The sequence below is a fragment of the Protomyctophum parallelum genome, assembly GCF_964188405.1.
Source record: "Protomyctophum parallelum genome assembly, chromosome: 1".
Taxonomy (NCBI): domain Eukaryota; kingdom Metazoa; phylum Chordata; class Actinopteri; order Myctophiformes; family Myctophidae; genus Protomyctophum; species Protomyctophum parallelum.
The window spans coordinates 1,517,492-1,541,290 of NC_139697.1; the positions used below are offsets into that span (position 1 = coordinate 1,517,492).

At 42.6% G+C, this 23,799-nt stretch overlaps 1 protein-coding gene across 1 annotated transcript in view; it reads right to left on the reverse strand.

Annotated features, from left to right (window-relative positions):
- The window catches only part of LOC310872608 (uncharacterized protein), a gene marked incomplete at its 3' end in the record, with an annotated part of 101,395 nt that overhangs the window by 67,845 nt on the left and 9,751 nt on the right, over positions 1-23,799 (reverse strand). Inside the window, exons 5-9 of the mRNA XM_083784623.1 lie at positions 14,642-14,755; positions 9,779-9,892; positions 8,027-8,137; positions 3,337-3,450; positions 1,520-1,633 (exon numbers count right to left, since the gene is read on the reverse strand). Coding sequence (XP_083640749.1) covers positions 1,520-1,633; positions 3,337-3,450; positions 8,027-8,137; positions 9,779-9,892; positions 14,642-14,755 — 567 coding nt within the window. The remainder of the gene's footprint in view (positions 1-1,519; positions 1,634-3,336; positions 3,451-8,026; positions 8,138-9,778; positions 9,893-14,641; positions 14,756-23,799) is intronic.

The window sequence follows — 23,799 nt, forward strand, 5'->3', positions numbered from 1 at the left end:
TAGTCTATTCTCTGCTCTGTTGGAGAGGTGTTGAGACAACATTACTATAGTCTATTCTCTGCTGTGTGTTGGAGAGGTGTTGAGACAACATTACTAGTCTATTCTCTGCTGTGTGTTGGAGAGGTGTTGAGACAACATTACTATAGTCTATTCTCTGCTATGTTGGAGAGGTGTTGAGACAACATTACTATAGTCTATTCTCTGCTGTGTGTTGGAGAGGTGTTGAGACAACATTACTATAGTCTATTCTCTGCTGTGTGTTGGAGAGGTGTTGAGACAACATTACTATAGTCTATTCTCTGCTGTGTGTTGGAGAGGTGTTGAGACAGCATTACTATAGTCTATTCTCTGCTGTGTGTTGGAGAGGTGTTGAGACAGCATTACTATAGTCTATTCTCTGCTGTGTTGGAGAGGTGTTGAGACTGCATTACTATAGTCTATTCTCTGCTGTGTTGGAGAGGTGTTGAGACAGCATTACTATAGTCTATTCTCTGCTGTGTTGCAGAGGTGTTGAGACAGCATTACTATAGTCTATTCTCTGCTGTGTTGGAGAGGTGTTGAGACAGCATTACTATAGTCTATTCTCTGCTGTGTGTTGGAGAGGTGTTGAGACAAGATTACTATAGTCTATTCTCTGCTGTGTGTTGGAGAGGTGTTGAGACAACATTACTATAGTCTATTCTCTGCTGTGTTGGAGAGGTGTTGAGACAGCATTACTATAGTCTATTCTCTGCTGTGTGTTGGAGAGGTGTTGAGACAACATTACTATAGTCTATTCTCTGCTGTGTGTTGGAGAGGTGTTGAGACAGCATTACTATAGTCTATTCTCTGCTGTGTGTTGGAGAGGTGTTGAGACAACATTACTATAGTCTATTCTCTGCTGTGTTGGAGAGGTGTTGAGACAACATTGCTATAGTCTATTCTCTGCTGTGTTGGAGAGGTGTTGAGACAACATTACTATAGTCTATTCTCTGCTGTGTTGGAGAGGTGTTGAGACAACATTACTATAGTCTATTCTCTGCTGTGTTGGAGAGGTGTTGAGACAGCATTACTATAGTATATTCTCTGCTGTGTGTTGGAGAGGTGTTGAGACAACATTACTATAGTCTATTCTCTGCTGTGTGTTGGAGAGGTGTTGAGACAGCATTACTATAGTCTATTCTCTGCTCTGGTGTACCTTATCTTTAAATACAGCTCCGATGAGTTCATCTTTGTCACTTTGTGCCTATTTTTCTTCATCTGATGCTCTGATACCTGGTTTTCTCTACTCTACAGTTTCTTTTACTGTGTGTGTGTGTGTGTGTGTGTGTGTGTGTGTGTGTGTGTGTGTGTGTGTGTGTGTGTGTGTGTGTGTGTGTGTGTGTGTGTGTGTGTGTGTGTGTGTGTGTGTGTGTGTGTGTGCGTGCATTCAGGTAATATTCATGTCTGATATAAGGATATGTGCACATTGCATTGTGTTGCTATACATTAATAATTTCATATTGTATAGTGTGTATATTGAACAGGAGGATTGACATACTGTGTGTCTGGAGGTCCAGGTTCATTACTGAAGTTAGGAGGTTTTCCTCTAGACGTGTCACTCTTCACAGACAGAAGGCTGGGTGTTGGAGACTCTGCTCTGCGGTACAGACTTCTGGAACCATAAGAAAAGGAACCACATGTTGGTAAGATTTCTTCAATAGTTCTTCAACATTGATCAGAAAGTGATCTAAAAACAGTCGCCTCAACATCATGACATAAAAGCATCAAAAAGTCAACCAACCCAAAAAAGTGTTAAATTATTTGTTTCAGGTATAGGGTTGTCCCGATCCCGATAGGGCTGCGATATTCAGGATTTACAGCCAAATGAATGCAAACTGAGGGTTTAAACACACAGTACTGTAACGTATCATGATGGGTTAGGACTTTTGGGGTTATTTTATTGACACAGATGAATAAGCCAATTGTTAATAACAGTGACGCGGACTGTGTCTTTTTTTTTAATTGATTGAAATATTTATTAACAGTTTGTAGAATTTACAGTACATTTTAAGCACAAACTCAATACAAAGACTGTTAACTGTGAGTGGACGACCCAATTAAGCATTACACTTGTTTACAACAGGGTCCACATTGTTCAATTCATCAAAACATTTAGAGACGTACAAATAGACACTTCTATGTAGCTAAAGAACAGAACAGGAATTCATCATATAGGGAGCAAAAAGGGAAAAGATACATATACAGTGAGGGGAAATGGGGTGGGGGGGGGATTCAGATTTTACAGAGGCCAGTTTCGAATTGCAGCCGTCCGTAGGTGCCCTTTGAGAGCGGTTTTGAAGGAGTCAAGGGATTCACATGTCTTAATGACTGTTGGTCTGTCACTGTTATCCACTGTTACCCCTTTTTGGGGGTCCCTGAGCTTGAGCCTCTTCACGGTCACACGGACGCTCAAGGCCAGGGCCCCCCCTAGCTCAGGGGCCCCCCTAGCTCAGGGGCCCCCCCTAGCTCAGGGACCCCCCTAGCTCAGGGACCCCCCTAGCTCAGGGGCCCCCCTAGCTCAGGGGCCCCCCTAGCTCAGGGACCCCCCTAGCTCAGGGACCCCCCTAGCTCAGGGACCCCCCTAGCTCAGGGACCCCCCTAGCTCAGGGGCCCCCCTAGCTCAGGGACCCCCCTAGCTCAGGGACCCCCCTAGCTCAGGGACCCCCCTAGCTCAGGGACCCCCCTAGCTCAGGGGCCCCCCTAGCTCAGGGGCCCCCCTAGCTCAGGGGCCCCCCTAGCTCAGGGGCCCCCCTAGCTCAGGGGCCCCCCTAGCTCAGGGACCCCCCCTAGCTCAGGGCCCCCCCTAGCTCAGGGACCCCCCTAGCTCAGGGACCCCCCTAGCTCAGGGACCCTGAATACCATATCCGCCACATTTACACACTTTTGTCCTTCAATGTCTGTGTTTACATAAACACTCAAAGCTGGACATAGGAGGGGCTAGCGCCCCTCTAAAACGTGATGGGGACATCCCTAATATGAATATTATATCCATATCATGATATTTGACTGGATATTTTCTGTGATTTTGGATATTGCAATTGTACTATTGTACAGCTTTAGATTAAATATCTGCACATTCCATTTTGTAAATTGTATAGTTTGTCATTGGTTTATTATGTTTCTTAATATAAAGGTGAATCAATTTCACATTGTTGCATTATTTCTGTGTATTCATTTGTTGTGACTTTCTAATTAAGGTTTACAGTATTTAAAGGTCCAGGTATATAGTTACTGAAGCGTATATGTACGTATGAGCCTAGACATTAAAACTTAGCATGATCACTTTGTTTATATTGAACAGGAGGATTGACATACTGTGTGTCTGGAGGTCCAGGTTCATTGCTGAAGTTAGGAGGTTTTCCTCTAGACGTGTCACTCTTCACAGACAGAAGGCTGGGAGTTGGAGACTCTGCTCTGTGGTACAGACTTCTGGAATCATAAGAAAAGGAACCACATGTTGGTAAGATTTCTTCAATAGTTCTTCAACATTGATCAGAAAGTGATCTAAAAACAGTCGCCTCAACATCATGACATAAAAGCATCAAAAAGTCAACCAACCCAAAAAAGTGTTAACATCTCATGCATAATTAATTTTATTATGATGTAAGGAAATTGCAAGTTTGTTGATAATGTTGCTAATGTGTTTCTCAGTGGAAAGGGATGAAGCTTTTGAGTGGATGAGTTTTAACTCACAATTAATGTATTATTTTTTTATCGTAAGGGAATATATATATATATTTGTTTTAATTGTGATATCATCCCTCCCTGTTTGTTTTCCCTAGAAAGAGCCTCTACACACATTCATAAAGTGTAGTGCATAGTGTATGCAGATTATACTGCCAATTATTGTGTGTGTGTGTGTGTGTGTGTGTGTGTGTGTGTGTGTGTGTGTGTGTGTGTGTGTGTGTGTGTGTGTGTGTGTGTGTGTGTGTGTGTGTGTGTGTGTGTGTGTGTGTGTGTGTGTTGGAGAGGTGTTGAGACAACATTACTATAGTCTATTCTCTGCTGTGTGTTGGAGAGGTGTTGAGACAACATTACTATAGTCTATTCTCTGCTGTGTATTGGAGAGGTGTTGAGACAACATTACTATAGTCTATTCTCTGCTGTGTGTTGGAGAGGTGTTGAGACAACATTACTATAGTCTATTCTCTGCTGTGTGTTGGAGAGGTGTTAAGACAACATTACTATAGTCTATTCTCTGCTGTGTGTTGGAGAGGTGTTGAGACAACATTACTATAGTCTATTCTCTGCTGTGTTGGAGAGGTGTTGAGACAACATTACTATAGTCTATTCTCTGCTGTGTTGGAGAGGTGTTGAGACAACATTACTATAGTCTATTCTCTGCTGTGTTGGAGAGGTGTTGAGACAGCATTACTATAGTCTATTCTCTGCTGTGTGTTGGAGAGGTGTTGAGACAACAATACTATAGTCTATTCTCTGCTGTGTGTTGGAGAGGTGTTGAGACAACATTACTATAGTCTATTCTCTGCTGTGTGTTGGAGAGGTGTTGAGACAGCATTACTATAGTCTATTCTCTGCTGTGTGTTGGAGAGGTGTTGAGACAACATTACTATAGTCTATTCTCTGCTGTGTGTTGGAGAGGTGTTGAGACAACATTACTATAGTCTATTCTCTGCTGTGTGTTGGAGAGGTGTTGAGACAGCATTACTATAGTCTATTCTCTGCTGTGTGTTGGAGAGGTGTTGAGACAGCATTACTACAGTCTATTCTCTGCTGTGTTGGAGAGGTGTTGAGACAGCATTACTATAGTCTATTCTCTGCTCTGTGTTGGAGAGGTGTTGAGACAGCATTACTATAGTCTATTCTCTGCTGTGTTGGAGAGGTGTTGAGACAGCATTACTATAGTCTATTCTCTGCTTTGTGTTGGAGAGGTGTTGAGACAGCATTACTATAGTCTATTCTCTGCTGTGTGTTGGAGAGGTGTTGAGACAACATTACTATAGTCTATTCTCTGCTGTGTGTTGGAGAGGTGTTGAGACAGCATTACTATTGTCTATTCTCTGCTGTGTGTTGGAGAGGTGTTGAGACAACATTACTATAGTCTATTCTCTGCTGTGTGTTGGAGAGGTGTTGAGACAGCATTACTATAGTCTATTCTCTGCTGTGTGTTGGAGAGGTGTTGAGACAGCATTACTATTGTCTATTCTCTGCTGTGTGTTGGAGAGGTGTTGAGACAACATTACTATAGTCTATTCTCTGCTGTGTGTTGGAGAGGTGTTGAGACAACATTACTATAGTCTATTCTCTGCTGTGTGTTGGAGAGGTGTTGAGACAGCATTACTATAGTCTATTCTCTGCTCTGTTGGAGAGGTGTTGAGACAGCATTACTATAGTCTATTCTCTGCTGTGTGTTGGAGAGGTGTTGAGACAACATTACTATAGTCTATTCTCTGCTGTGTGTTGGAGAGGTGTTGAGACAGCATTACTATAGTCTATTCTCTGCTGTGTGTTGGAGAGGTGTTGAGACAACATTACTATAGTCTATTCTCTGCTGTGTGTTGGAGAGGTGTTGAGACAACATTACTATAGTCTATTCTCTGCTGTGTGTTGGAGAGGTGTTGAGACAACATTACTATAGTCTATTCTCTGCTGTGTGTTGGAGAGGTGTTGAGACAGCATTACTATAGTCTATTCTCTGCTGTGTGTTGGAGAGGTGTTGAGACAGCATTACTATAGTCTATTCTCTGCTGTGTGTTGGAGAGGTGTTGAGACAACATTACTATAGTCTATTCTCTGCTGTGTGTTGGAGAGGTGTTGAGACAACATTACTATAGTCTATTCTCTGCTGTGTGTTGGAGAGGTGTTGAGACAACATTAGTATAGTCTATTCTCTGCTGTGTGTTGGAGAGGTGTTGAGACAGCATTACTATAGTCTATTCTCTGCTGTGTGTTGGAGAGGTGTTGAGACAACATTACTATAGTCTATTCTCTGCTGTGTGTTGGAGAGGTGTTGAGACAACATTACTATAGTCTATTCTCTGCTGTGTGTTGGAGAGGTGTTGAGACAGCATTACTATAGTCTATTCTCTGCTGTGTGTTGGAGAGGTGTTGAGACAGCATTACTATAGTCTATTCTCTGCTGTGTGTTGGAGAGGTGTTGAGACAGCATTACTATAGTCTATTCTCTGCTGTGTGTTGGAGAGGTGTTGAGACAACATTACTATAGTCTATTCTCTGCTGTGTTGGAGAGGTGTTGAGACAGCATTACTATAGTCTATTCTCTGCTCTGTGTTGGAGAGGTGTTGAGACAGCATTACTATAGTCTATTCTCTGCTGTGTTGGAGAGGTGTTGAGACAGCATTACTATTGTCTATTCTCTGCTGTGTGTTGGAGAGGTGTTGAGACAACATTACTATAGTCTATTCTCTGCTGTGTGTTGGAGAGGTGTTGAGACAACATTACTATAGTCTATTCTCTGCTGTATGTTGGGAAGGTGTTGAGACTGCATTACTATAGTCTATTCTCTGCTGTGTGTTGGAGAGGTGTTGAGACAGCATTACTATAGTCTATTCTCTGCTGTGTGTTGGAGAGGTGTTGAGACAACATTACTATAGTCTATTCTCTGCTGTGTGTTGGAGAGGTGTTGAGACAGCATTACTATAGTCTATTCTCTGCTCTGTTGGAGAGGTGTTGAGACAGCATTACTATAGTATATTCTCTGCTGTGTGTTGGAGAGGTGTTGAGACAGCATTACTATAGTCTATTCTCTGCTGTGTGTTGGAGAGGTGTTGAGACAACATTACTATAGTCTATTTTCTGCTGTGTGTTGGAGATGTGTTGAGACAGCATTACTATAGTCTATTCTCTGCTGTGTGTTGGAGAGGTGTTGAGACAACATTACTATAGTCTATTCTCTGCTGTGTGTTGGAGAGGTGTTGAGACAACATTACTATAGTCTTTTCTCTGCTGTTTTGGAGAGGTGTTGAGACAGCATTACTATAGTCTATTCTCTGCTGTGTGTTGGAGAGGTGTTGAGACAACATTACTATAGTCTATTCTCTGCTGTGTGTTGGAGAGGTGTTGAGACAACATTACTATAGTCTATTCTCTGCTGTGTGTTGGAGAGGTGTTGAGACAACATTACTATAGTCTATTCTCTGCTGTGTTGGAGAGGTGTTGAGACAACATTACTATAGTCTATTCTCTGCTGTGTTGGAGAGGTGTTGAGACAACATTACTATAGTCTATTCTCTGCTGTGTGTTGGAGAGGTGTTGAGACAACATTACTATAGTCTATTCTCTGCTGTGTGTTGGAGAGGTGTTGAGACAGCATTACTATAGTCTATTCTCTGCTGTGTGTTGGAGAGGTGTTGAGACAGCATTACTATAGTCTATTCTCTGCTGTGTTGGAGAGGTGTTGAGACAACATTACTATAGTCTATTCTCTGCTGTGTTGGAGAGGTGTTGAGACAACATTACTATAGTCTATTCTCTGCTGTGTTGGAGAGGTGTTGAGACAACATTACTATAGTCTATTCTCTGCTGTGTGTTGGAGAGGTGTTGAGACAACATTACTATAGTCTATTCTCTGCTGTGTGTTGGAGAGGTGTTGAGACAACATTACTATAGTCTATTCTCTGCTGTGTGTTGGAGAGGTGTTGAGACAACATTACTATAGTCTATTCTCTGCTCTGGTGTACCTTATCTTTAAATACAGCTCCGATGAGTTCATCTTTGTCACTTTGTGCCTATTTTTCTTCATCTGATGCTCTGATACCTGGTTTTCTCTACTCTACAGTTTATTTTACTGTGTGTGTGTGTGTGTGTGTGTGTGTGTGTGTGTGTGTGTGTGTGTGTGTGTGTGTGTGTGTGTGTGTGTGTGTGTGTGTGTGTGTGTGTGTGTGTGTGTATGTGTGTGTGTGTGTGTGTGTATTCAGGTAATATTCATGTCTGATATAAGGATATGTGCACATTGCATTGTGTTGCTATACATTAATAATTTCATATTGTATAGTGTGTATATTGAACAGGAGGATTGACATACTGTGTGTCTGGAGGTCCAGGTTCATTACTGAAGTTAGGAGGTTTTCCTCTAGACGTGTCACTCTTCACAGACAGAAGGCTGGGTGTTGGAGACTCTGCTCTGTGGTACAGACTTCTGGAATCATAAGAAAAGGAACCACATGTTGGTAAGATTTCTTCAATAGTTCTTCAACATTGATCAGAAAGTGATCTAAAAACAGTCGCCTCAACATCATGACATAAAAGCATCAAAAAGTCAACCAACCCAAAAAAGTGTTAAATTATTTGTTTCAGGTATAGGGTTGTCCCGATCCCGATAGGGCTGCGATATTCAGGATTTACAGCCAAATGAATGCAAACTTTTTTTTGAATTGATTGAAATATTTATTAACAGTTTGTAGAATTTACAGTACATTTTAAGCACAAACTCAATACAAAGACTGTTAACTGTGAGTGGACGACCCAATTAAGCATTACACTTGTTTACAACAGGGTCCACATTGTTCAATTCATCAAAACATTTAGAGACGTACAAATAGACACTTCTATGTAGCTAAAGAACAGAACAGGAATTCATCATATAGGGAGCAAAAAGGGAAAAGATACATATACAGTGAGGGGAAATGGGGTGGGGGGGGGGGGGTTCAGATTTTACAGAGGCCAGTTTCGAATTGCAGCCGTCCGTAGGTGCCCTTTGAGAGCGGTTTTGAAGGAGTCAAGGGATTCACATGTCTTAATGACTGTTGGTCTGTCACTGTTATCCACTGTTACCCCTTTTTGGGGGTCCCTGAGCTTGAGCCTCTTCACGGTCACACGGACGCTCATGGCCAGGGCCCCCCCTAGCTCAGGGCCCCCCCTAGCTCAGGGCCCCCCCTAGCTCAGGGGCCCCCCTAGCTCAGGGCCCCCCCCTAGATCAGGGACCCCCCTAGCTCAGGGACCCCCCTAACTCAGGGGCCCCCCTAGCTCAGGGCCCCCCCTAGTTCAGGGACCCCCCTAGCTCAGGGGCCCCCCTAGCTCAGGGACCCCCCTAGCTCAGGGGCCCCCCTAGCTCAGGGCCCCCCCTAGTTAAGTGACCCCCCTAGCTCAGGGACCCCCTAGCTCAGGGACCCCCCTAGCTCAGGGCCCCCCCTAGCTCAGGGACCCCCCTAGCTCAGGGACCCCCCTAGCTCAGGGGCCCCCCTAGCTCAGGGACCCCCCTAGCTCAGGGCCCCCCCTAGCTCAGGGACCCCCTAGCTCAGGGACCCCCCTAGCTCAGGGGCCCCCCTAGCTCAGGGGCCCCCCTAGCTCAGGGCCCCCCTAGCTCAGGGACCCTGAATACCATATCCGCCACATTTACACACTTTTGTCCTTCAATGTCTGTGTTTACACAAACACTCAAAGCTGGACATAGGAGGGGCTAGCGCCCCTCTAAAACGTGATGGGGACATCCCTAATATGAATATTATATCCATATCATGATATTTGACTGGATATTTTCTGTGATTTTGGATATTGCAATTGTACTATTGTACAGCTTTAGATTAAATAACTGCACATTCCATTTTGTAAATTGTATAATTTGTCATTGGTTTATTATGTTTCTTAATATAAAGGTGAATCCATTTCACATTGTTGCATTATTTCTGTGTATTCATTCTTTGTGTCTTTCTACTTAAGGTTTACAGTATTTAAAGGTCCAGGTGTATAGTTACTGAAGCGTATATGTACGTATGAGCCTAGACATTAAAACTTAGCATGATCACTTTGTTTATATTGAACAGGAGGATTGACATACTGTGTGTCTGGAGGTCCAGGTTCATTACTGAAGTCAGGAGGTTTTCCTCTAGACGTGTCACTCTTCACAGACAGAAGGCTGGGTGTTGGAGACTCTGCTCTGTGGTACAGACTTCTGGAATCATAAGAAAAGGAACCACATGTTGGTAAGATTTCTTCAATAGTTCTTCAACATTGATCAGAAAGTGATCTAAAAACAGTCGCCTCAACATCATGACATAAAAGCATCAAAAAGTCAACCAACCCAAAAAAGTGTTAACATCTCATGCATAATTAATTTTATTATGATGTAAGGAAATTGCAAGTTTGTTAATAATGTTGCTAATGTGTTTCTCAGTGGAAAGGGATGAAGCTTTTGAGTGGATGAGTTTTAACTCACAATTAATGTATTATTTTTTTTATCGTAAGGGAATATATATATATTTTTTATTTAATTGTGATATCATCCCTCCCTGTTTGTTTTCCCTAGAAAGAGCCTCTACACACATTCATAAAGTGTAGTGCATAGTGTATGCAGATTATACTGCCAATTATTGTGTGTGTGTGTGTGTGTGTGTGTGTGTGTGTGTGTGTGTGTGTGTGTGTGTGTGTGTGTGTGTGTGTGTGTGTGTGTGTGTGTGTGTGTGTGTGTGTGTGTGTGTGTGTGTGTGTGTGTTGGAGAGGTGCTGAGACAACATTACTAGTCTATTCTCTGCTGTGTTGGAGAGGTGTTGAGACAGCATTACTATAGTCTATTCTCTGCTGTGTGTTGGAGAGGTGTTGAGACAACATTACTATAGTCTATTCTCTGCTGTGTGTTGGAGAGGTGTTGAGACAACATTACTATAGTCTATTCTCTGCTGTGTGTTGGAGAGGTGTTGAGACAGCATTACTATAGTCTATTCTCTGCTGTGTGTTGGAGAGGTGTTGAGACAGCATTACTATAGTCTATTCTCTGCTGTGTGTTGGAGAGGTGTTGAGACAGCATTACTATAGTCTATTCTCTGCTGTGTGTTGGAGAGGTGTTGAGACAACATTACTATAGTCTATTCTCTGCTGTGTGTTGGAGAGGTGTTGAGACAACATTACTATAGTCTATTCTCTGCTTTGTGTTGGAGAGGTGTTGAGACAACATTACTATAGTCTATTCTCTGCTGTGTGTTGGAGAGGTGTTGAGACAACATTACTATAGTCTATTCTCTGCTGTGTGTTGGAGAGGTGTTGAGACAACATTACTATAGTCTATTCTCTGCTGTGTGTTGGAGAGGTGTTGAGACAGCATTACTATAGTCTATTCTCTGCTGTGTGTTGGAGAGGTGTTGAGACAGCATTACTAGTCTATTCTCTGCTGTGTGTTGGAGAGGTGTTGAGACAACATTACTATAGTCTATTCTCTGCTGTGTGTTGGAGAAGTGTTGAGACAACATTACTATAGTCTATTCTCTGCTGTGTTGGAGAGGTGTTGAGACAACATTACTAGTCTATTCTCTGCTGTGTTGGAGAGGTGTTGAGACAGCATTACTATAGTCTATTCTCTGCTGTGTGTTGGAGAGGTGTTGAGACAACATTACTATAGTCTATTCTCTGCTGTGTGTTGGAGAGGTGTTGAGACAGCATTACTATAGTCTATTCTCTGCTGTGTGTTGGAGAGGTGTTGAGACAACATTACTATAGTCTATTCTCTGCTGTGTGTTGGAGAGGTGTTGAGACAACATTACTATAGTCTTTTCTCTGCTGTTTTGGAGAGGTGTTGAGACAGCATTACTATAGTCTATTCTCTGCTGTGTGTTGGAGAGGTGTTGAGACAGCATTACTATAGTCTATTCTCTGCTGTGTGTTGGAGAGGTGTTGAGACAACATTACTATAGTCTATTCTCTGCTGTGTGTTGGAGAGGTGTTGAGACAGCATTACTATAGTCTATTCTCTGCTGTGTGTTGGAGAGGTGTTGAGACAACATTACTATAGTCTATTCTCTGCTGTGTGTTGGAGAGGTGTTGAGACAACATTACTATAGTCTTTTCTCTGCTGTTTTGGAGAGGTGTTGAGACAGCATTACTATAGTCTATTCTCTGCTGTGTGTTGGAGAGGTGTTGAGACAACATTACTATAGTCTATTCTCTGCTGTGTGTTGGAGAGGTGTTGAGACAACATTACTATAGTCTATTCTCTGCTGTGTGTTGGAGAGGTGTTGAGACAACATTACTATAGTCTATTCTCTGCTGTGTTGGAGAGGTGTTGAGACAACATTACTATAGTCTATTCTCTGCTGTGTTGGAGAGGTGTTGAGACAACATTACTATAGTCTATTCTCTGCTGTGTGTTGGAGAGGTGTTGAGACAACATTACTATAGTCTATTCTCTGCTGTGTGTTGGAGAGGTGTTGAGACAGCATTACTATAGTCTATTCTCTGCTGTGTGTTGGAGAGGTGTTGAGACAGCATTACTATAGTCTATTCTCTGCTGTGTTGGAGAGGTGTTGAGACAACATTACTATAGTCTATTCTCTGCTGTGTTGGAGAGGTGTTGAGACAACATTACTATAGTCTATTCTCTGCTGTGTTGGAGAGGTGTTGAGACAACATTACTATAGTCTATTCTCTGCTGTGTGTTGGAGAGGTGTTGAGACAACATTACTATAGTCTATTCTCTGCTGTGTGTTGGAGAGGTGTTGAGACAACATTACTATAGTCTATTCTCTGCTGTGTGTTGGAGAGGTGTTGAGACAACATTACTATAGTCTATTCTCTGCTCTGGTGTACCTTATCTTTAAATACAGCTCCGATGAGTTCATCTTTGTCACTTTGTGCCTATTTTTCTTCATCTGATGCTCTGATACCTGGTTTTCTCTACTCTACAGTTTATTTTACTGTGTGTGTGTGTGTGTGTGTGTGTGTGTGTGTGTGTGTGTGTGTGTGTGTGTGTGTGTGTGTGTGTGTGTGTGTGTGTGTGTGTGTGTGTGTGTGTGTGTGTATTCAGGTAATATTCATGTCTGATATAAGGATATGTGCACATTGCATTGTGTTGCTATACATTAATAATTTCATATTGTATAGTGTGTATATTGAACAGGAGGATTGACATACTGTGTGTCTGGAGGTCCAGGTTCATTACTGAAGTTAGGAGGTTTTCCTCTAGACGTGTCACTCTTCACAGACAGAAGGCTGGGAGTTGGAGACTCTGCTCTGTGGTACAGACTTCTGGAATCATAAGAAAAGGAACCACATGTTGGTAAGATTTCTTCAATAGTTCTTCAACATTGATCAGAAAGTGATCTAAAAACAGTCGCCTCAACATCATGACATAAAAGCATCAAAAAGTCAACCAACCCAAAAAAGTGTTAAATTATTTGTTTCAGGTATAGGGTTGTCCCGATCCCGATAGGGCTGCGATATTCAGGATTTACAGCCAAATGAATGCAAACTTTTTTTTGAATTGATTGAAATATTTATTAACAGTTTGTAGAATTTACAGTACATTTTAAGCACAAACTCAATACAAAGACTGTTAACTGTGAGTGGACGACCCAATTAAGCATTACACTTGTTTACAACAGGGTCCACATTGTTCAATTCATCAAAACATTTAGAGACGTACAAATAGACACTTCTATGTAGCTAAAGAACAGAACAGGAATTCATCATATAGGGAGCAAAAAGGGAAAAGATACATATACAGTGAGGGGAAATGGGGTGGGGGGGGGGGATTCAGATTTTACAGAGGCCAGTTTCGAATTGCAGCCGTCCGTAGGTGCCCTTTGAGAGCGGTTTTGAAGGAGTCAAGGGATTCACATGTCTTAATGACTGTTGGTCTGTCACTGTTATCCACTGTTACCCCTTTTTGGGGGTCCCTGAGCTTGAGCCTCTTCACGGTCACACGGACGCTCATGGCCAGGGCCCCCCCTAGCTCAGGGCCCCCCCTAGCTCAGGGCCCCCCCTAGCTCAGGGGCCCCCCTAGCTCAGGGCCCCCCCCTAGATCAGGGACCCCCCTAGCTCAGGGACCCCCCTAGCTCAGGGGCCCCCCTAGCTCAGGGCCCCCCCTAGCTCAGGGACCCCCCTAGCTCAGGGGCCCCCCTAGCTCAGGGACCCCCCTAGCTCAGGGGCCCCCCTAGCTCAGGGCCCCCCCTAGTTAAGTGACCCCCCTAGCTCAGGGACCCCCTAGCTCAGGGACCCCCCTAGCTCAGGGCCCCCCCTAGCTCAGGGACCCCCCTAGCTCAGGGACCCCCCTAGCTCAGGGGCCCCCCTAGCTCAGGGACCCCCCTAGCTCAGGGCCCCCCCTAGCTCAGGGACCCCCTAGCTCAGGGACCCCCCTAGCTCAGGGGCCCCCCTAGCTCAGGGGCCCCCCTAGCTCAGGGACCCCCTAGCTCAGGGACCCCCCCTAGCTAAGGGACCCCCTAGCTCAGGGCCCCCCTAGCTCAGGGACCCTGAATACCATATCCGCCACATTTACACACTTTTGTCCTTCAATGTCTGTGTTTACACAAACACTCAAAGCTGGACATAGGAGGGGCTAGCGCCCCTCTAAAACGTGATGGGGACATCCCTAATATGAATATTATATCCATATCATGATATTTGACTGGATATTTTCTGTGATTTTGGATATTGCAATTGTACTATTGTACAGCTTTAGATTAAATAACTGCACATTCCATTTTGTAAATTGTATAATTTGTCATTGGTTTATTATGTTTCTTAATATAAAGGTGAATCCATTTCACATTGTTGCATTATTTCTGTGTATTCATTCTTTGTGTCTTTCTACTTAAGGTTTACAGTATTTAAAGGTCCAGGTGTATAGTTACTGAAGCGTATATGTACGTATGAGCCTAGACATTAAAACTTAGCATGATCACTTTGTTTATATTGAACAGGAGGATTGACATACTGTGTGTCTGGAGGTCCAGGTTCATTACTGAAGTCAGGAGGTTTTCCTCTAGACGTGTCACTCTTCACAGACAGAAGGCTGGGTGTTGGAGACTCTGCTCTGTGGTACAGACTTCTGGAATCATAAGAAAAGGAACCACATGTTGGTAAGATTTCTTCAATAGTTCTTCAACATTGATCAGAAAGTGATCTAAAAACAGTCGCCTCAACATCATGACATAAAAGCATCAAAAAGTCAACCAACCCAAAAAAGTGTTAACATCTCATGCATAATTAATTTTATTATGATGTAAGGAAATTGCAAGTTTGTTAATAATGTTGCTAATGTGTTTCTCAGTGGAAAGGGATGAAGCTTTTGAGTGGATGAGTTTTAACTCACAATTAATGTATTATTTTTTTTATCGTAAGGGAATATATATATATTTTTTATTTAATTGTGATATCATCCCTCCCTGTTTGTTTTCCCTAGAAAGAGCCTCTACACACATTCATAAAGTGTAGTGCATAGTGTATGCAGATTATACTGCCAATTTGTGTGTGTGTGTGTGTGTGTGTGTGTGTGTGTGTGTGTGTGTGTGTGTGTGTGTGTGTGTGTGTGTGTGTGTGTGTGTGTGTGTGTGTGTGTGTGTGTGTGTGTGTGTGTGTGTGTGTGTGTGTGTGTGTGTGTTGGAGAGGTGCTGAGACAACATTACTAGTCTATTCTCTGCTGTGTTGGAGAGGTGTTGAGACAGCATTACTATAGTCTATTCTCTGCTGTGTGTTGGAGAGGTGTTGAGACAACATTACTATAGTCTATTCTCTGCTGTGTGTTGGAGAGGTGTTGAGACAACATTACTATAGTCTATTCTCTGCTGTGTGTTGGAGAGGTGTTGAGACAGCATTACTATAGTCTATTCTCTGCTGTGTGTTGGAGAGGTGTTGAGACAGCATTACTATAGTCTATTCTCTGCTGTGTGTTGGAGAGGTGTTGAGACAGCATTACTATAGTCTATTCTCTGCTGTGTGTTGGAGAGGTGTTGAGACAACATTACTATAGTCTATTCTCTGCTGTGTGTTGGAGAGGTGTTGAGACAACATTACTATAGTCTATTCTCTGCTTTGTGTTGGAGAGGTGTTGAGACAACATTACTATAGTCTATTCTCTGCTGTGTGTTGGAGAGGTGTTGAGACAACATTACTATAGTCTATTCTCTGCTGTGTGTTGGAGAGGTGTTGAGACAACATTACTATAGTCTATTCTCTGCTGTGTGTTGGAGAGGTGTTGAGACAGCATTACTATAGTCTATTCTCTGCTGTGTGTTGGAGAGGTGTTGAGACAGCATTACTAGTCTATTCTCTGCTGTGTTGGAGAGGTGTTGAGACAACATTACTATAGTCTATTCTCTGCTGTGTGTTGGAGAAGTGTTGAGACAACATTACTATAGTCTATTCTCTGCTGTGTTGGAGAGGTGTTGAGACAACATTACTAGTCTATTCTCTGCTGTGTTGGAGAGGTGTTGAGACAGCATTACTATAGTCTATTCTCTGCTGTGTGTTGGAGAGGTGTTGAGACAGCATTACTATAGTCTATTCTCTGCTGTGTGTTGGAGAGGTGTTGAGACAGCATTACTATAGTCTATTCTCTGCTGTGTTGGAGAGGTGTTGAGACAACATTACTAGTCTATTCTCTGCTGTGTTGGAGAGGTGTTGAGACAGCATTACTATAGTCTATTCTCTGCTGTGTGTTGGAGAGGTGTTGAGACAGCATTACTATAGTCTATTCTCTGCTGTGTGTTGGAGAGGTGTTGAGACAACATTACTATAGTCTATTCTCTGCTGTGTGTTGGAGAGGTGTTGAGACAGCATTACTATAGTCTATTCTCTGCTGTGTGTTGGAGAGGTGTTGAGACAACATTACTATAGTCTATTCTCTGCTGTGTGTTGGAGAGGTGTTGAGACAACATTACTATAGTCTATTCTCTGCTGTGTGTTGGAGAGGTGTTGAGACAACATTACTATAGTCTATTCTCTGCTGTGTGTTGGAGAGGTGTTGAGACAGCATTACTATAGTCTATTCTCTGCTGTGTGTTGGAGAGGTGTTGAGACAACATTACTATAGTCTATTCTCTGCTGTGTGTTGGAGAGGTGTTGAGACAGCATTACTATAGTCTATTCTCTGCTGTGTGTTGGAGAGGTGTTGAGACAGCATTACTATAGTCTATTCTCTGGTGTGTTGGAGAGGTGTTGAGACAACATTACTATAGTCTACTCTCTGCTGTGTGTTGGAGAGGTGTTGAGACAGCATTACTATAGTCTATTCTCTGCTGTGTGTTGGAGAGGTGTTGAGACAACATTACTATAGTCTATTCTCTGCTGTGTGTTGGAGAGGTGTTGAGACAACATTACTATAGTCTATTCTCTGCTGTGTTGGAGAGGTGTTGAGACAACATTACTATAGTCTATTCTCTGCTGTGTTGGAGAGGTGTTGAGACAACATTACTATAGTCTATTCTCTGCTGTGTGTTGGAGAGGTGTTGAGACAACATTACTATAGTCTATTCTCTGCTGTGTGTTGGAGAGGTGTTGAGACAGCATTACTATAGTCTATTCTCTGCTGTGTGTTGGAGAGGTGTTGAGACAGCATTACTATAGTCTATTCTCTGCTGTGTGTTGGAGAGGTGTTGAGACAGCATTACTATAGTCTATTCTCTGCTGTGTGTTGGAGAGGTGTTGAGACAACATTACTATAGTCTATTCTCTGCTGTGTGTTGGAGAGGTGTTGAGACAACATTACTATAGTCTATTCTCTGCTTTGTGTTGGAGAGGTGTTGAGACAACATTACTATAGTCTATTCTCTGCTGTGTGTTGGAGAGGTGTTGAGACAACATTACTATAGTCTATTCTCTGCTGTGTGTTGGAGAGGTGTTGAGACAACATTACTATAGTCTATTCTCTGCTGTGTGTTGGAGAGGTGTTGAGACAGCATTACTATAGTCTATTCTCTGCTGTGTGTTGGAGAGGTGTTGAGACAGCATTACTAGTCTATTCTCTGCTGTGTTGGAGAGGTGTTGAGACAACATTACTATAGTCTATTCTCTGCTGTGTGTTGGAGAAGTGTTGAGACAACATTACTATAGTCTATTCTCTGCTGTGTTGGAGAGGTGTTGAGACAACATTACTAGTCTATTCTCTGCTGTGTTGGAGAGGTGTTGAGACAGCATTACTATAGTCTATTCTCTGCTGTGTGTTGGAGAGGTGTTGAGACAGCATTACTATAGTCTATTCTCTGCTGTGTGTTGGAGAGGTGTTGAGACAGCATTACTATAGTCTATTCTCTGCTGTGTTGGAGAGGTGTTGAGACAACATTACTAGTCTATTCTCTGCTGTGTTGGAGAGGTGTTGAGACAGCATTACTATAGTCTATTCTCTGCTGTGTGTTGGAGAGGTGTTGAGACAGCATTACTATAGTCTATTCTCTGCTGTGTGTTGGAGAGGTGTTGAGACAACATTACTATAGTCTATTCTCTGCTGTGTGTTGGAGAGGTGTTGAGACAGCATTACTATAGTCTATTCTCTGCTGTGTGTTGGAGAGGTGTTGAGACAACATTACTATAGTCTATTCTCTGCTGTGTGTTGGAGAGGTGTTGAGACAACATTACTATAGTCTATTCTCTGCTGTGTGTTGGAGAGGTGTTGAGACAACATTACTATAGTCTATTCTCTGCTGTGTGTTGGAGAGGTGTTGAGACAGCATTACTATAGTCTATTCTCTGCTGTGTGTTGGAGAGGTGTTGAGACAACATTACTATAGTCTATTCTCTGCTGTGTGTTGGAGAGGTGTTGAGACAGCATTACTATAGTCTATTCTCTGCTGTGTGTTGGAGAGGTGTTGAGACAGCATTACTATAGTCTATTCTCTGGTGTGTTGGAGAGGTGTTGAGACAACATTACTATAGTCTACTCTCTGCTGTGTGTTGGAGAGGTGTTGAGACAGCATTACTATAGTCTATTCTCTGCTGTGTGTTGGAGAGGTGTTGAGACAACATTACTATAGTCTATTCTCTGCTGTGTGTTGGAGAGGTGTTGAGACAACATTACTATAGTCTATTCTCTGCTGTGTTGGAGAGGTGTTGAGACAACATTACTATAGTCTATTCTCTGCTGTGTTGGAGAGGTGTTGAGACAACATTACTATAGTCTATTCTCTGCTGTGTTGGAGAGGTGTTGAGACAGCATTACTATAGTCTATTCTCTGCTGTGTGTTGGAGAGGTGTTGAGACAACATTACTATAGTCTATTCTCTGCTGTGTGTTGGAGAGGTGTTGAGACAGCATTACTATAGTCTATTCTCTGCTCTGTTGGAGAGGTGTTGAGACAACATTACTATAGTCTATTCTCTGCTATGTGTTGGAGAGGTGTTGAGACAACATTACTATAGTCTATTCTCTGCTGTGTGTTGGAGAGGTGTTGAGACAGCATTACTATAGTCTATTCTCTGCTGTGTGTTGTAGAGGTGTTGAGACAACATTACTATAGTCTATTCTCTGCTGTGTGTTGGAGAGGTGTTGAGACAACATTACTATAGTCTATTCTCTGCTGTGTGTTGGAGAGGTGTTGAGACAACATTACTATAGTCTATTCTCTGCTGTGTGTTGGAGAGGTGTTGAGACAGCATTACTATAGTCTATTCTCTGCTGTGTGTTGGAGAGGTGTTGAGACAGCATTACTATAGTCTATTCTCTGCTGTGTGTTGGAGAGGTGTTGAGACAGCATTACTATAGTCTATTCTCTGCTGTGTTGGAGAGGTGTTGAGACAACATTACTATAGTCTATTCTCTGCTGTGTGTTGGAGAGGTGTTGAGACAACATTACTATAGTCTATTCTCTGCTGTGTGTTGGAGAGGTGTTGAGACAACATTACTATAGTCTATTCTCTGCTCTGTTGGAGAGGTGTTGAGACAGCATTACTATAGTCTATTCTCTGCTGTGTGTTGGAGAGGTGTTGAGACAACATTACTATAGTCTATTCTCTGCTGTGTGTTGGAGAGGTGTTGAGACAGCATTACTATAGTCTATTCTCTGCTGTGTGTTGGAGAGGTGTTGAGACAGCATTACTATAGTCTATTCTCTGCTGTGTGTTGGAGAGGTGTTGAGACAGCATTACTATAGTCTATTCTCTGCTGTGTGTTGGAGAGGTGTTGAGACAGCATTACTATAGTCTATTCTCTGCTGTGTGTTGGAGAGGTGTTGAGACAACATTACTATAGTCTATTCTCTGCTGTGTGTTGGAGAGGTGTTGAGACAACATTACTATAGTCTATTCTCTGCTGTGTGTTGGAGAGGTGTTGAGACAGCATTACTATAGTCTATTCTCTGCTGTGTGTTGGAGAGGTGTTGAGACAGCATTACTATAGTCTATTCTCTGCTGTGTGTTGGAGAGGTGTTGAGACAGCATTACTATAGTCTATTCTCTGCTGTGTTGGATAGGTGTTGAGACAGCATTACTATAGTCTATTCTCTGCTGTGTGTTGGAGAGGTGTTGAGACAACATTACTATAGTCTATTCTCTGCTGTGTGTTGGAGAGGTGTTGAGACAGCATTACTATAGTCTATTCTCTGCTGTGTGTTGGAGAGGTGTTGAGACAGCATTACTATAGTCTATTCTCTGGTGTGTTGGAGAGGTGTTGAGACAACATTACTATAGTCTACTCTCTGCTGTGTGTTGGAGAGGTGTTGAGACAGCATTACTATAGTCTATTCTCTGCTGTGTGTTGGAGAGGTGTTGAGACAACATTACTATAGTCTATTCTCTGCTGTGTGTTGGAGAGGTGTTGAGACAACATTACTATAGTCTATTCTCTGCTGTGTTGGAGAGGTGTTGAGACAACATTACTATAGTCTATTCTCTGCTGTGTTGGAGAGGTGTTGAGACAACATTACTATAGTCTATTCTCTGCTGTGTTGGAGAGGTGTTGAGACAGCATTACTATAGTCTATTCTCTGCTGTGTGTTGGAGAGGTGTTGAGACAACATTACTATAGTCTATTCTCTGCTGTGTGTTGGAGAGGTGTTGAGACAGCATTACTATAGTCTATTCTCTGCTCTGTTGGAGAGGTGTTGAGACAGCATTACTATAGTCTATTCTCTGCTGTGTGTTGGAGAGGTGTTGAGACAACATTACTATAGTCTATTCTCTGCTGTGTGTTGGAGAGGTGTTGAGACAGCATTACTATAGTCTATTCTCTGCTGTGTGTTGTAGAGGTGTTGAGACAACATTACTATAGTCTATTCTCTGCTGTGTTGGAGAGGTGTTGAGACAGCATTACTATAGTCTATTCTCTGCTGTGTGTTGGAGAGGTGTTGAGACAACATTACTATAGTCTATTCTCTGCTGTGTGTTGGAGAGGTGTTGAGACAGCATTACTATAGTCTATTCTCTGCTCTGTTGGAGAGGTGTTGAGACAGCATTACTATAGTCTATTCTCTGCTGTGTGTTGGAGAGGTGTTGAGACAACATTACTATAGTCTATTCTCTGCTGTGTGTTGGAGAGGTGTTGAGACAGCATTACTATAGTCTATTCTCTGCTCTGTTGGAGAGGTGTTGAGACAGCATTACTATAGTCTATTCTCTGCTGTGTGTTGGAGAGGTGTTGAGACAACATTACTATAGTCTATTCTCTGCTGTGTGTTGGAGAGGTGTTGAGACAGCATTACTATAGTCTATTCTCTGCTGTGTGTTGTAGAGGTGTTGAGACAACATTACTATAGTCTATTCTCTGCTGTGTTGGAGAGGTGTTGAGACAGCATTACTATAGTCTATTCTCTGCTGTGTGTTGGAGAGGTGTTGAGACAACATTACTATAGTCTATTCTCTGCTGTGTGTTGGAGAGGTGTTGAGACAGCATTACTATAGTCTATTCTCTGCTCTGTTGGAGAGGTGTTGAGACAGCATTACTATAGTCTATTCTCTGCTGTGTGTTGGAGAGGTGTTGAGACAACATTACTATAGTCTATTCTCTGCTGTGTGTTGGAGAGGTGTTGAGACAGCATTACTATAGTCTATTCTCTGCTGTGTGTTGTAGAGGTGTTGAGACAACATTACTATAGTCTATTCTCTGCTGTGTGTTGGAGAGGTGTTGAGACAACATTACTATAGTCTATTCTCTGCTGTGTGTTGGAGAGGTGTTGAGACAACATTACTATAGTCTATTCTCTGCTGTGTGTTGGAGAGGTGTTGAGACAGCATTACTATAGTCTATTCTCTGCTGTGTGTTGGAGAGGTGTTGAGACAGCATTACTATAGTCTATTCTCTGCTGTGTGTTGGAGAGGTGTTGAGACAGCATTACTATAGTCTATTCTCTGCTGTGTGTTGGAGAGGTGTTGAGACAGCATTACTATAGTCTATTCTCTGCTGTGTTGGATAGGTGTTGAGACAGCATTACTATAGTCTATTCTCTGCTGTGTGTTGGAGAGGTGTTGAGACAACATTACTATAGTCTATTCTCTGCTGTGTGTTGGAGAGGTGTTGAGACAGCATTACTATAGTCTATTCTCTGCTGTGTGTTGGAGAGGTGTTGAGACAGCATTACTATAGTCTATTCTCTGCTGTGTGTTGGAGAGGTGTTGAGACAGCATTACTATAGTCTATTCTCTGCTGTGTGTTGGAGAGGTGTTGAGACAACATTACTATAGTCTATTCTCTGCTGTGTGTTGGAGAGGTGTTGAGACAACATTACTATAGTCTATTCTCTGCTGTGTTGGAGAGGTGTTGAGACAACATTACTATAGTCTATTCTCTGCTGTGTTGGAGAGGTGTTGAGACAACATTACTATAGTCTATTCTCTGCTGTGTTGGAGAGGTGTTGAGACAGCATTACTATAGTCTATTCTCTGCTGTGTGTTGGAGAGGTGTTGAGACAACATTACTATAGTCTATTCTCTGCTGTGTGTTGGAGAGGTGTTGAGACAGCATTACTATAGTCTATTCTCTGCTCTGTTGGAGAGGTGTTGAGACAGCATTACTATAGTCTATTCTCTGCTGTGTGTTGGAGAGGTGTTGAGACAACATTACTATAGTCTATTCTCTGCTGTGTGTTGGAGAGGTGTTGAGACAGCATTACTATAGTCTATTCTCTGCTGTGTGTTGTAGAGGTGTTGAGACAACATTACTATAGTCTATTCTCTGCTGTGTGTTGGAGAGGTGTTGAGACAACATTACTATAGTCTATTCTCTGCTGTGTGTTGGAGAGGTGTTGAGACAACATTACTATAGTCTATTCTCTGCTGTGTGTTGGAGAGGTGTTGAGACAGCATTACTATAGTCTATTCTCTGCTGTGTGTTGGAGAGGTGTTGAGACAGCATTACTATAGTCTATTCTCTGCTGTGTGTTGGAGAGGTGTTGAGACAGCATTACTATAGTCTATTCTCTGCTGTGTGTTGGAGAGGTGTTGAGACAGCATTACTATAGTCTATTCTCTGCTGTGTGTTGGAGAGGTGTTGAGACAGCATTACTATAGTCTATTCTCTGCTGTGTTGGAGAGGTGTTGAGACAACATTACTATAGTCTATTCTCTGCTGTGTGTTGGAGAGGTGTTGAGACAACATTACTATAGTCTATTCTCTGCTGTGTGTTGGAGAGGTGTTGAGACAACATTACTATAGTCTATTCTCTGCTCTGTTGGAGAGGTGTTGAGACAGCATTACTATAGTCTATTCTCTGCTGTGTGTTGGAGAGGTGTTGAGACAACATTACTATAGTCTATTCTCTGCTGTGTGTTGGAGAGGTGTTGAGACAGCATTACTATAGTCTATTCTCTGCTGTGTGTTGGAGAGGTGTTGAGACAGCATTACTATAGTCTATTCTCTGCTGTGTGTTGGAGAGGTGTTGAGACAGCATTACTATAGTCTATTCTCTGCTGTGTGTTGGAGAGGTGTTGAGACAGCATTACTATAGTCTATTCTCTGCTGTGTGTTGGAGAGGTGTTGAGACAACATTACTATAGTCTATTCTCTGCTGTGTGTTGGAGAGGTGTTGAGACAACATTACTATAGTCTATTCTCTGCTGTGTGTTGGAGAGGTGTTGAGACAGCATTACTATAGTCTATTCTCTGCTGTGTGTTGGAGAGGTGTTGAGACAGCATTACTATAGTCTATTCTCTGCTGTGTGTTGGAGAGGT